Below are 13,316 nucleotides of genomic sequence, written 5' to 3' on the forward strand. Positions count from 1 at the left end.
AGAGGAAAAAAAAATTCTTCAATGCCTTTTTTACTTTAGTCTTATAGACATTGAAAAATGATCTCCAAATTTAAAAAGAGCATACCAAAGATGGTTAGAATGAAAAATAAAGGTCCACGATAAGTGAATGGATAGCAAAATAACATCTACCTATTTTTAAAAAATTTTTAAATGTTTATTTATTTTTGAGCGAGAGACAAAGCATGAGTGGAGGAGGGGCAGAGGGAGAGCCAGGGAGACACAGAATCTGCAGCAGGCTCCTGGCCCTAAGCTCTGAGCTGTCAGCACCAAGCCCAATGTGGGGGTCAAACTCCCAGACCATGAATGAGATCATGACAAAGTCAGATGCTCAACTGACTGAGCCACCCAGGAGCCTAGAATATCTTCCTATTTAAAAAAACAAAACAAAGCTTAAATCTTCAGCCTGGATAAATACCATGCCATAACATTAAAGAAACTTGGCAATGTGATCAAGAAAACCCTGTCTAATTTCTTAAACATTGGTTGAAGAAATGTCAGAAGTAATGAGTTGGGCAAATGCTGTCTGGATGCATTAAAAGGGTAAGATGACAGATTGTAGAACTACGACAACGTGGTGTGAAATTCTCAAGTGGATTATTAAACATGATTTATGAGAGAAGAAAACTGCCACATTGCATGGGTGCGTTAAGATAAGAGAGGGTGACATAAGAGAAAGAATTGGAGTCAGATGACCTGGGCACATGCCCTCATCTGTCAACTGACAGCTGTTTGGACATGAGCAAATCATGAGTTTTTTGAGCTGCATGTCTTTATCTGGGAAATGTTATAAAACTAGATGTCCTTTAATGGGTAGTTTAGAATGTATCCACAAATAATATGTTAGCTCTAAATGTACCAAATATACCTCAATTTTGTTTGATGATAAAAGGGCTTCCATATATTAAAGAACACATCTTGTGATGGGTATTTATATTATTTTATAAAGTACACTCCTCAGTCCTATGACAGCTGGGTGTTGTTAATCTCTTTTTACAAATGATGAAATCCAGGCTCAGAGTAATGAAGTAAAAGATCAGAAGAATCAGGATCAGAGTGTGTCCTAAAAGCAGGGAATCAGTTGACCAATTTCCCATGCCATTATGGTAGACAAGATGAATATATTTAGGATGGATAACACTATCATGAGATAAGACTACAGTGAATATTACCATAATAATGCTTACTTTTGGATAGATACACATAAACTTTGTTGATAATGAATCCATGTTTATCTCACGGAAAATTTCTTCTGGTGTTTCTTAACCTTAGCCTATTTTATTTTTTTTAATGTTTTATTTATTTTTGATACAGAGAGAGACAGAGCATGAGAGGGGGAGGGGCAGAGAGAAGGAGACACAGAACCGGAAGCAGGCTCCAGGCTCTGAGCTGGCTGTCAGCACAGAGCCCGATGCGGGGCTCGAGCCCACGAATGTGAGATCTGACCTGAGCCGAAGTTGGAGGCTTAGCCGACTGAGCCACCCAGGCACCCCTAACTATTTTTTAATAAACAACTTTGTTGAAAGAGTAGAAGAAATTCTCCTCAGATTAAAAACAACAACAACAACAACAAAAAACAAAAACAAAAAAGGAGACATAGTTAGATGAATAATTTATTCACATTTACCTTTATTCAAGTATCACATCCAAAATAGGAGGTAGGGTAGTTTAACTCATTCATAGAATGATCAGTATTCAAACAGTGAAATATATTGGTATGGAAAGCAAATTTCTGCACTTAACATATAAACTATCCTGATGGACAAGGAAAGGCCTTAACTTTGAACAGAGTTGGGATTTGGGATTTGGGAAACTGGAACAGAGGATAAATGAGTGTGATTGACCCTTGGATTGAAATTTGGAGCTTCCAAAAAGGATTGGAAAGGAAGTATCTAGAGTGATATCTAAATATATCTTTTTCCTTAGTTACAGAAATCTTGGTTTGAAAAAATATTCTATTAAAAAACAATAATTTTCTATTAAATGGACCCAGTTTATTTAAAGTTGATTTCAAGTGCAACAGAAACCAACCATTTGAAAATTCTAGCACTGAATGCTATTGTAAATTCTGGTCACAGTCACAGAATAGTGTGTTCACACCTAAGAAAGCATTATAATCCTGCAGTTTCTGCTTTAGCTAAGCCATATCTTGGGTTGTTCTTCAGGACCATGTAGTTTAAAATCTAGAGAAAGTCCATGGAAGTCATCTAAGGAATTGAAAGGTCTGAAAAGCATGTCAAATGAAGAACATCTGGGGAAACTAGCAAAGAAAAGACTTAGGAGTGACATAGTTTTTTCAAATATATGAAGAGCTGATGTTTGGAAAATATAGTTGGTTAGTTCTGAAACTCTCAGAAAGCAGAAAGTGAAAGTGGAAGAAGTGGGTGGAACTATTGAAAAGCACTTTCTCCAGTGAAAGCCTTTGTCAAAGTTGAATGGAGGCGTTTTTTAAAGATTAAAAATCTTCTGGTTACTCATTATCTTCAGTTCAGTGAATGTTGGTTGAGAGCCTTTTGTGCCATTCTAAATGATTGAAATATATCAGTGAAGAAAACAGACAAGAATCCTCACTCTTGGATTGTTTACATTCTCATAGACATGAGGAAACTTTTAATGAAAATGAAACCAATCAGTAAATTATGTAGTCTTTTGGAAGGTGAAAAAGTTATGGAAAAAGTGTAGACTAAGAGAGAGGAGGAATTCTCTGGAGGATGAGTATTCCAAGCAGAAAAAGAAAGCCGCACATCAGCCTGAGATGGGAGAATGCCAGAAAGGAAGCCTCCTCTGCAGATATTTAAGCAGAACTTGGCAGAGTATCTGTGAGAGAAGCTGAAAAGATGATTTTTGTTTCTGGTGCTAGGATGGACTCCATGACTTCTGAGGTCTCTTCAATTCTTCATATTCCCTGAGCTTCTGATTCTCTGATATTCAGCATAATTAATTTGGTAGCAATGAGCCAGATGGAATCAGGAGTAGAAGTGTCAGAACCAGAGTTATAAATGAATGGTGAAGGGGCAAGACAGAAAGTGTAAACATTTGAAAATACTGGGAAGGCATTCAAATATTGTAAAAATATTATATAAATCATGCAAAGTCTGTTTGCACACCAAATCTTGCCCGGGGGCCACCAGTTTGAGATCTTTGCACTAGAGAAAGTGAAATCAGTTAAGAGTATAATGATGTAATCCGTATGTAACGTCTTGGACAGAAAGTCAAAGGAGAATAAAAACAATAAAAGAAGTCTGAGTCTTTGGTGAGAATTCTTCCTTTGTTATGATTTTACAAAGAACCAAAAAGGAAGAAATAAAGATTACTCTGTAGTTGAGACACCAGGAGACCTGTTCACACTGACTTTGTTCTTTCTTGAGCAAAGCTCACATTGATTTTTTTTTCTGCCTATTATCAATAGTCGGATACTAACCGGTGCTCTCTTTGTCACTTTATACATAATTACCTATAATTTAGGAACTTAGAGATAATATTAGCCAGTTCAGTCTTTTTCAATTACTTTGAGTCTATAATGTCACTATAATCATAAAACTTTTGAACAGAGACTCAGAGTTAATCAACTACAGCTATGACCAGAAACACAAATAAAACTTTTATCTTGATGTTTAACTAGTCCTGTTTCCTTGTTGCAGGTGCCTTCATTTGCAAGATGCTGCCATTTGTCCAGTCAACTGCTATCGTGACCGAAATTCTCACTATGACCTGCATTGCTGTGGAAAGGCACCAGGGACTTGTGCATCCTTTTAAAATGAAGTGGCAATACACCAACAGAAGGGCTTTCACCATGCTCGGTGAGGGGGTGCCAGTGGGAGCACTCATGCCATTCTTCTGTACAGAGCAAAAGAATTTCTTCAGAGTGAACCGTCCTGAAGAATCAGATGACTAGCTTCTTGTCTAGCCTATAGGCATGGCGGAGGGCGGTGTAATTTTAGGATTTTAATCCTCTCCTAATTTACCTCCATTTCTCCTTTCATCCCTACTCCCACACTTCAAGTCTCCCATCTCAGATTTACTTCTTCAGCTTAAGTCTTAACCTGTTAAGCACTACTTTTAGTTGATTTAAGAAAGTCTTCCAATGGCATTACCACATTAACATTTATTAGATTAGTAAACTGTCATCCTGAGGTAAGAGGCATCTAACCTAAAGTACCCCTCTTAGCGCTGGTAGATTTGAGGGGGAGGAAAAGTGTTTTTAGAAAGAGAACAAAGTTGCTGCTCCGGGAGGCCCCAGTGCTGAGGACAGAATAGCTGCGGGGCTCATGGGGACACTGGGTGCTGAGTGCTGGAGGTGCCCGATGAAGACGGAGTCCATCCATGTCTAATCATGCTTCCGGCATTCCTGGGTCCTCAGCTTGCTGTAATTATTCCTGAGTCAGCAAGACATGATGAGCATGCACCTCTTGATTAGTGACAAACTTGAAGCAGTGTCCTAAAGTCTAGCGCAGTAAGATGAAAGCATTTCTCTATTCAATAACTATGATCAAGCCATTTACAATCAAGCCATATCACTTGCTTTATAGCTAAATAATGAAAGGAAGCAACTAATGTGATAACCAAAGAGCAATTTTTACTAATATCTCACTTGGGAGGAATGCATAAACATTTATTTCGCTGTAGGAGTTTAGCCGGCATGGGAAAGTAAAATTACAGAAAGAACTCCGTAGGGCTTTGCCATGTCAAACTCATTTTACATAGTTTGAAATGAATAGATAAACCAATGGGGAAAATATTCGTTAGTTTTAGTTATTTTCAAATTTATGTCACATCCAACCTACAAAGAATTCAAAGACCTCTTGGCTTTTAATAATTGACATCTTCCCACCTTTAAAACATCTGAAAAGTGTGTGTGGGTGTAGAAAGATGGTGAGGAAAGGAATGCATGGAGGAAGGAAGCTATTAAAAAAGAAAAGAGAAGTAGAGAGACTCAGCCTCTGAAGGCAAGGTCGATAACAGGCAGTCAAGGCAGTTTCTACTCAAAACTCATCGGAGACAGAAAGGATTTTAAATCAAGGCTCAACATCCCAAGGGGCTTTTACACAGTGTTGCCTGGCATCTGTCTCTGGCTTTGTCACACTGGGAACCGGTCCCATCTTCATGTCCAGTACCTCTTAGCTGAGACCACTTTGCCTCCAGCCCCCCACCAGCAGAGACCTGCTGGACTTACCTGCCCACAAAAGCTCACTTACACCAGTAATATTCATCTAACCCCAGCATATTCAATCCCTGAACAGGCAGTAGACCCAGAAGGATTGGCAATGAGCTAAGTCAATTAGACTCAATTAAAATCCAGAATCTCCACTAAAGATTGGAAAACTGATTGGACATAAGATAACATAGTGAGATAATGATTGGACTAGAATAGAACAGATGTTTATGGTGATGTGGATAGAGAGAGATTTCTTTGTGGGTCTGAGAACTGTCTTGAATTATTGAATAATAATGAGTCTCTATAGGCAGTGCCAGTTTATGTATTTCTTTATAATAAATCTCAGTTATGGCTTAAGTTCCTTGAAATCCAAGGCAATATACTATTTTCTTAATAGTACCTAATACAGATATAATAAGAAGAATTTGAGTTGGGATATTTCTCTTAGAAATGATGGTGGGTCTCTTGATTCTGGCCTCATCCTAGTCTGTTCAGATTTTCTCTTGTTCTTTGCTAAGGACACATCATTAAAGCAGTTCCCTCAACAAAATCATAGAGTACAGGAAATCTGGAAAGAGCACTCTGGCTTCTGAGGAAGTGTTTTTTTTTTTTTTTTGTAAATAAGAAAACAACACTCATGTTATAACACATAAGATAAATGTACTCAATTTTAGGAAGAAATTGTAGAGGATGATTAATATTATGTTTAAGTTTCTGCATACATTCATCCATTTGACAACCAAACAGTAGGTGCTTCATCAATGCCAGGGATTTTCTTTGGACTTTTATTCAGGGAAACAAACAAACACAAAAATAAATTGCATTGTGTTTTCCCTTAATGAGCTTAGAAGAAGTTGAAAAGAAACAACTAAGGGCAACAAAGGTGCCACTCTAGAGGGCACATAGAACCAACAGGGAATTAGTTTTGTCAAGATATGGTGGTGGTCTTTCACCAGGAGAAAGTGATTTATTGAGTCAAGTCCTGGAAAATGGAGAACATGGACAGAAACCTAACAGGAGAGAGAGGCAAGTGAGAGAACATCAGGGATCATGCTAAGGGTCTAAGTTTTACTGTATAGCTAGTGAAACACTATTAAGTATTTTGATTAAACATTTAAAAATGTTTCAAGAAGACTATTCCAGCAACAGTTTTGAGGATAGAGAAATAGTGGCACTGGGAACACGTCGCCCCCTGCACTGTTCTAGGGCAGAAAGGATTGTACATAGGAGTCTTCATGCTTAGAGCATATGCTTTGTGCTTAAGTACGCAGATGTCCTGCTTCCCTCGCTGAATCAGATTCTGATGACTTTCATCTCCTGGCAGGTGTGGTTTGGCTGCTGGCGGTCATCGTAGGATCACCCATGTGGCATGTGCAGCGCCTTGAGGTAGGTTCGGGGCTGGGCTTGATCATCATATTATTGAACTGTTTTGCAGCCTTCTCAATTATAATCATTTTTTCTTTCTACAAGAGAATTATAGCAAATTGGTGTGGCTCCGATTGTTTCACTGAAAAATTTTCAAATGAAATAAAATAATTTGTTTTAAGGTTTTTCCCTCTGTTTTGTCTAGCTCTTCCTTGACCTTATATTGTTAAGACTTTAATGCTTAAAAGAAAATTTACCAGGGTCATTTTCTACATTTTCCTGCCAGCTGAACACATTTTCCTAGTGGCCTCCTGTGTCTTGTTACATTTTAAGAGTTCAACAGTTTCTCTAGATTTTTTCTTTTATTTTTAAAACACATAGAAAAATGATAATCAATTATCTGCTTATTTGTTGGCTCTCCCTCATAAGTCCTTTCTTGTCTGCTTCCTATACACTTACAAACTGAATTTGAATGGGAACGTGTGACAGGATCATCTTATCTGACCTCTCCCCTTCCCCCACACCTTTAACAGATGGTCCAGTTAAAATGTGGTGATTCCCAGCAAGGGGACCCTGTGCTGTTTTTGGTGATCCAGTCTATCCAATGGGGCATACACATCCGGCGTAGGTGATCTAGCCAAGACAATAGTCTTCAAAGGCAGTAGTGGGTTGATCACACACTCACTAAGATAATTTTTTAAGCTATAGCCTTTTTTACCTTTTTAAATTGACATGGACAAATGTGAAACTTTACTGGATGTTCAATGTCCATTGGCAACGATAGCAAATGAGACCTCAGGCAAGGGTACATTTAAAACATTACTTGATTTTTTTTTTTAATATGTAACTGGTATATTGAATGAGCTGGACTCCACAGGTGAGAGCTGGAAGTAATTTTACTCTGTCCCTTGCTACCTATAAAAATGTGACCTGAGGACTTTCTAGTACTCTGATGCCATGTGGATGAAGCCCTGAGCGGACCCTGTAACTTTCCCAGCCATTCAGATAGCTACATTCCTGTGGTCACCTTCAGTAACAACAATCATGTTAATCCTGTTGTTAAACTGTCCAGCCCGGTGTCACAATCACATGAGTCCATATTCTCAGTCAACATAAAATATCTCCCTTCTCTCAACTTGAGCTGATTATAGGTCTAGAATCCTACACTATGCAAAGGGGACATGGTTCCCTTCTTCTCTGCTTCCTGACTGTGAGTTTCTCTTTCCTTCTTCCCATTCAAGAAAACAACTGCCCCTGGCAACTTGGGAGCTGGTGTTTGGATGGGGAGCAGAAGGGGCCGGTGTACTGGTATCCGTGGCCCCTGTGTGCGACTTTGTTGCCCATGATTGATTCCTTACTTACGGGTTTTTCCAATACACAGAACTGAGGCTCTGACTGCTGCTTCAGTAGACTGCTCGTGTATCTTCCACACACAGCTCTAAGTGGCTGGCTCTTTTCTCTAAGGTTCTCCTTATTCCGGCAGGAATCTCATACCGATGGAGCCTTCATAAGTGAGCCAACCCCGTACTCATTTGTGGGGCTCATTTCTGGCCCACAAAACACAAAGAGTTTTGTCTATTTTTTAAAATAAAATTATTTTATCATATGCTCTAAATATATTTTGAATATGTAACTCATTTAACTTGTAGGAAATGCATATGTAATTGGCAAAGCTGGTCCTCACTGTCAGCCAAATCAGCCAAATCAGATTTGCTTTCTATCAGGAAAAGGTGTGATTTCATTTTTCATTTAAAATAAATCTATTAATATGCATCCCCCCAGCCACCTGCTCGCTTCTAAATCCTATTAGGGAGAGTGTGTGTGAGCATGCATAAAGTCTGAATTTCTCACCTGGATGAAATAAAGCACCACCAACTTCACCATTTCCACCCACTGATGTTCTCTTTGCTTTGCTGTCCCTGGGCTCTCTCTCAGGAATGATGTATTTGACAATTTTCAGGGCATGGAAGCAATGAGGTGGTTAAATTAAAATTGTCGTGACATCTGCCCCTTCGCTATATGAAAGGTATGAATTCACAACATCTCAATACCTGCCAAAACACCTTTTTTTCTAATGCTAGAATAGAAATATGTTTAACATAGGGAAAACACAAAACTCTATCATGAACTTACGGTGTCTTGATTAAGGCGTCTTCACTGACACCAGTAGTTCAAACCTCCTCTTTTTTTTTTTCTTTTTTTTTTTTTTGTGCTGCATCGTAAGAGTAGGACTGGGTGAGAGATTTGACTTGTGTAGGCGGGGAGAAGAGAGATAGAAGTGAGCTGGGAGTTCTGGGCCAGCAGAACACCCAATCTCAGGCTTCTCCTAGACAGTGGAATTTTAGAGAACAGCACGGCTACAAATAGAAGATCTGAAATTGGTTCCCATAAAACCATCTTCCCATGCCTTTGGAAAGTCTTTGCTGTCCCCAAGGCCACATGCACTGCTTTGGAGATGGCCAGTCTAGCTTTGTGCATTAAGATGTGCCAACATGTTGCCCTCGTGGTCGTCGATCTTTGTGGGTCTGTCTATATGGAGTCAGAGTGAATGTCACTTTAATATCTTATTCCCAGGGAGTTTGGATCTTGAAATTATTGTTCAATAAGTGTTTTCATCCCTCATTGTATTTGTAAATAATACCTAGATCAGAACTTGAATTTTCTTACCTTTGATAAGTATGCCAGAAAGCTTTTCCCTCCATTCAATTGACTAACGATTGGTGATAAAATTTGCAGGAATAGAGGCAGAAATATGTCAAGGGCCTAGGGATTCTTCATCTGGAAAGCTCTAAAGTGACTAAAATAGTAATAGTTTTGATAAGTTTTCTAATTTTTATTCTTATTATCCAGATAAATGACTTTGCTTGGTTTGTCCCTTCTTAGCATTTGCTATTGTTATTAATATTGTTTTAAATAATATTTTAAACCTATGAGTCTGTTAGAAATAGTATTACAAAGAGACATTGCCTTTCTATAACATATCTACATCAAAGACTGTTAGCTGAGTCTGAATACTTGTAGATTGACAATAGTTTGAATCCCAATTTCTTATTCATCTCAATCTTAAAGTTATCAGCTGCCTTTCTAAAATCTTTGCAGGCAAACTGATCATTGTAATCTGAAATAGCAGTAACAAAATGCAAGCTTTTAGTACTATGAACTGAAAGATAGCTGATACTTTGCCAAAATTTGTCTCTGTAACAACTGAGGAAGCAAAATAATGGAACATTAAACTAGCAGGTGTGCAATTACAAAATATTTTTTTCATAAGTACCTTGATTGATGTAGTGCATTCTTTCTTCCTCTGGAGAGTAATATTCTTCATCTGGACACTATACATATATGCTTTGGTCAAAGAGTGTAGCTCTTTCATTGAATTGAAAAATTATGAATACTGCATAAAGAGTTGAGAAACATTAAAAAAAAATGGGCTATTGATATCAATTCCATTTAAAATAGAAAAGAAAGCATAAAACCATAAAGAATGTAAGAAATAATGTGGAGAAAATGACACCTCATAACAAAAGAACAACCAAAATTATATCTCATTTGCAGTCCAGACCCACAGTAAACACACCAGGATTTGAGAACTGCAGCATTCTAGTAGTATGTGGCTACTTTCTGTTCTTTTGATGCTGACTCTGGCTCTTCTAACTGACTTGTTCTTATGTTAAAGATTAAATATGACTTCTTATATGAAAAAGAGCATGTCTGCTGTCTGGAAGAGTGGGCCAGCCCTGCGCACCAGAAAATCTATACCACGTTCATCCTTGTCATCCTGTACCTCCTGCCTCTTATGCTGATGCTGATCCTGTACAGTAAAATTGGTTATGAACTTTGGATAAAGAAAAGAGTGGGGGATTGCTCAGTGCTTCGCACTATTCACGGAAAAGAAATGTCAAAAATAGCCAGGTCTGTTTAACGTCACTGCTGTTTAAAATATTTGTAATTAGTTGTGCTCCAAGGGGCAGTTGCTAGAGATCTCCCAAGTCCCCAGAACTTTAGCCAAAGGACCATTTGTAATGCATGTTCAGAGATGGGCTGATGTTCAACTTTGGAGATTTTAGAGATAGGATAGAAGGAATTTTGATAATTTGGAAAACTGTTGAATTTTCATCTGTATCTCAAGATGGCTTAGTGGGAATAGCTGTGGTGTTCTTTCTGCCGCTCACCGGTCACGTGGTGCAGGCTCCCGCTTTCCTCACGTGTGACAGGGAGCATAATAAATATCCATCCTCAAGTGATGCTAAAATCTGTATGAAAGTCCTTTGATGACCAGAGTATGCTGTTTACTTTGAATTATTATTATCAATATTATCGTAATGAGGACTTTGTTTTCTGATTATATTCATTAATAAAAATTTTAAAACATAGTTTAGTGATATGGTACTTGTAGCCCATATTGTTTATTTTATAATCTACATGAAACAGCTATTAAAAGCAAAAACCAAAACCAAAACCAAAAATTTAAAAGAACTTTAAATGTTTGATGAAATTCTATAATTTTTTTTCAAGTATGCAGCGACCTCTAGCGCCCAGTGTGTATGAAGAAATCCTCCCTGTCCGTGTCCAGTGCTGGACTGTTCAGGGCTTTGGGACTTATTGTTGATTTTGCTCTCCACTTCACTTCCTCCTATGAGTGTTCTTCAACATAAAAATGAATAATAGCTTAGGCATTTAACTTAAACTGCCTAACTTTAATTCCAAACTAGCCCTTACAATTTAAACCCTTTATTAGTCATCTGACTTTGCAAGTTACTTAACCTCTGTGCCTCAGTTTCTGCATCTGTCAAATGGCTTATGGAGAAGATTAATGACATAACCCATGCCAAACATCTAACAGAGTGTTAGACCCATAATGAGTATAAACACGAAGATGTTTATAAGATGAGAGATTTGGGGATGAGGACAAAAGCAATAGGAGGAGATAATAAACAGCCCACAATTAACCTAACATAAACTTTATTAATATTTGAAAAATTATGGTTGAGAGATTTAGGCTCAAACTTTATTTAATAGCTTTGATATCAATTTGACAAATGTTCCAAAGAGAAATTAACTAATACAATGTGTCCTGTGGGTCCAGGAAGAAGAAGCGAGCTGTCGTTATGATGGTGACGGTGGTGGCTCTCTTTGCTGTTTGCTGGGCACCTTTTCATGTCGTGCACATGATGATTGAATACAGTGAGTGCTTTTCATTCTTATTTGATAGAAATTCTGGGTTATTTCCTGCTAGAGTGGACCATGAATCATTGAAATTTGTTGCTATTCATTCACATGGGTAATCAATATCAAACATTTAATAGGTTTCTCTCATATTTTCAAAATTACCATATCATTTCAGGGTAGATAATTATGTACAATTTTGACCAAATCTCTAATAATTGCAGAAGATACAAAACATTTTTAAGAGTCTTCTTTCATGCTATGCCTCCAGTTCTCCCTAAACCATTCAAACATAGGGAGAAGTGTGACATCCAATGAGTGTTCTCTGTTGAGATTTAGAATCCTGACTTGAACCACATGAATTTAATAAGACCTAGAGTTTCCGCCAGAACCCTGGTGTATCACTTCTGATAATCTGAGACTTAACATGATTTTCAGATACTGACTGTGTTTCTATAACACAAGTGAGCATTTGAACAGTAACTGCTGCTTACAGCTTACACAAAGTTTGGAATCAAGTCGAGATGCAGTAAGTTCCCTAATACATGCTGAGCACCAGGCTAAACTTATAAGCCAAAATTCTCTAAGAATGAGGACTCATCACAGAGAAGATTGCCTTGAGTATTTTTCGCACCTTTAACCACTCGCACAAGTATCAATGTTTGGTAAAGATATATGATAAACAGAAATTTTATTTTATGCTAGTTAAAACATAATACATTGTAGACTATTACTTTTATTTCAGGCAATTTTGAAAAGGAATATGACGATGTCACAATCAAGATGATTTTTGCTATCGTGCAAATAATTGGATTTTCCAATTCCATCTGTAATCCCATTGTTTATGCATTTATGAACGAAAACTTTAAAAAAAATTTTTTATCTGCAGTTTGTTATTGCATTGTAAAAGAAACCTTATCTCCAGCACGAAGGCATGGAAATTCAGGAATTACAATGAAGCAGAAGAAAGCAGTGTTTTCCCAGAGAGAAAACCCAGTGGAGGAGACCAAAGGAGAAGCATTCAGTGATGGCAACATTGAAGTCAAATTGTGTGAACAACCAGAAAGGAAAAAACATATCAAATGACACCTTGCCCTATTCAATTCTGAACTTTCTGAGAATTCTGCTTTAGGCAGTGGCCACTAATTATAACAATGTCTGCATAATTAGTACAGTTCATAACTTAATTGAAAGAGAAAATTATTTTGAGCAAAGGTTGAAGGCAATTTTTTATTCTCAGAATGATGAAAAGGAAACAAATCATTTTTTCATAAAAAATATAACATTATACATGAAAACACAATTTGGAAAATTAGTAAGCTCTCCTTGTAGGTTATTTTTAAAAACTTGTAGAGAAATAAATGTTTTTGGCTAATAGTTTTTCCGCTAATGCAGTTAATACAATATGATTTTCTATGTATTGCTAAGTGAGATGAGAAAATAACCTAAAAATTATACCTTCTTTTTTGAATAAGTTAATGGTTGAACACAGTAATGCAATTTTCAGTGCTGTTGAAGCTTGGTAATACAGTCTCTTACAAATGGGGTCTGTCCAATAATCATAAAGTCAAAGAAGATGGAGGAGCCACAAAATGACCGATGAATGGGATTT

The 13,316-nt window shown here is 37.4% G+C and overlaps 1 protein-coding gene across 1 annotated transcript in view; it reads left to right on the forward strand.

Moving 5' to 3' along the window:
• The window catches only part of QRFPR (pyroglutamylated RFamide peptide receptor), a gene marked incomplete at its 5' end in the record, with an annotated part of 45,750 nt that extends 32,960 nt beyond the window's left edge, over nucleotides 1–12,790 (forward strand). Inside the window, 5 exons of the mRNA XM_029951198.1 lie at nucleotides 3,660–3,818; nucleotides 6,498–6,559; nucleotides 10,215–10,450; nucleotides 11,625–11,722; nucleotides 12,450–12,790. Coding sequence (XP_029807058.1) covers nucleotides 3,660–3,818; nucleotides 6,498–6,559; nucleotides 10,215–10,450; nucleotides 11,625–11,722; nucleotides 12,450–12,790 — 896 coding nt within the window. The remainder of the gene's footprint in view (nucleotides 1–3,659; nucleotides 3,819–6,497; nucleotides 6,560–10,214; nucleotides 10,451–11,624; nucleotides 11,723–12,449) is intronic.
• Nucleotides 12,791–13,316: the final 526 nt, after the last annotated feature.

This window comes from Suricata suricatta, chromosome 1 (assembly GCF_006229205.1).
Source record: "Suricata suricatta isolate VVHF042 chromosome 1, meerkat_22Aug2017_6uvM2_HiC, whole genome shotgun sequence".
NCBI lineage: Eukaryota > Metazoa > Chordata > Mammalia > Carnivora > Herpestidae > Suricata > Suricata suricatta.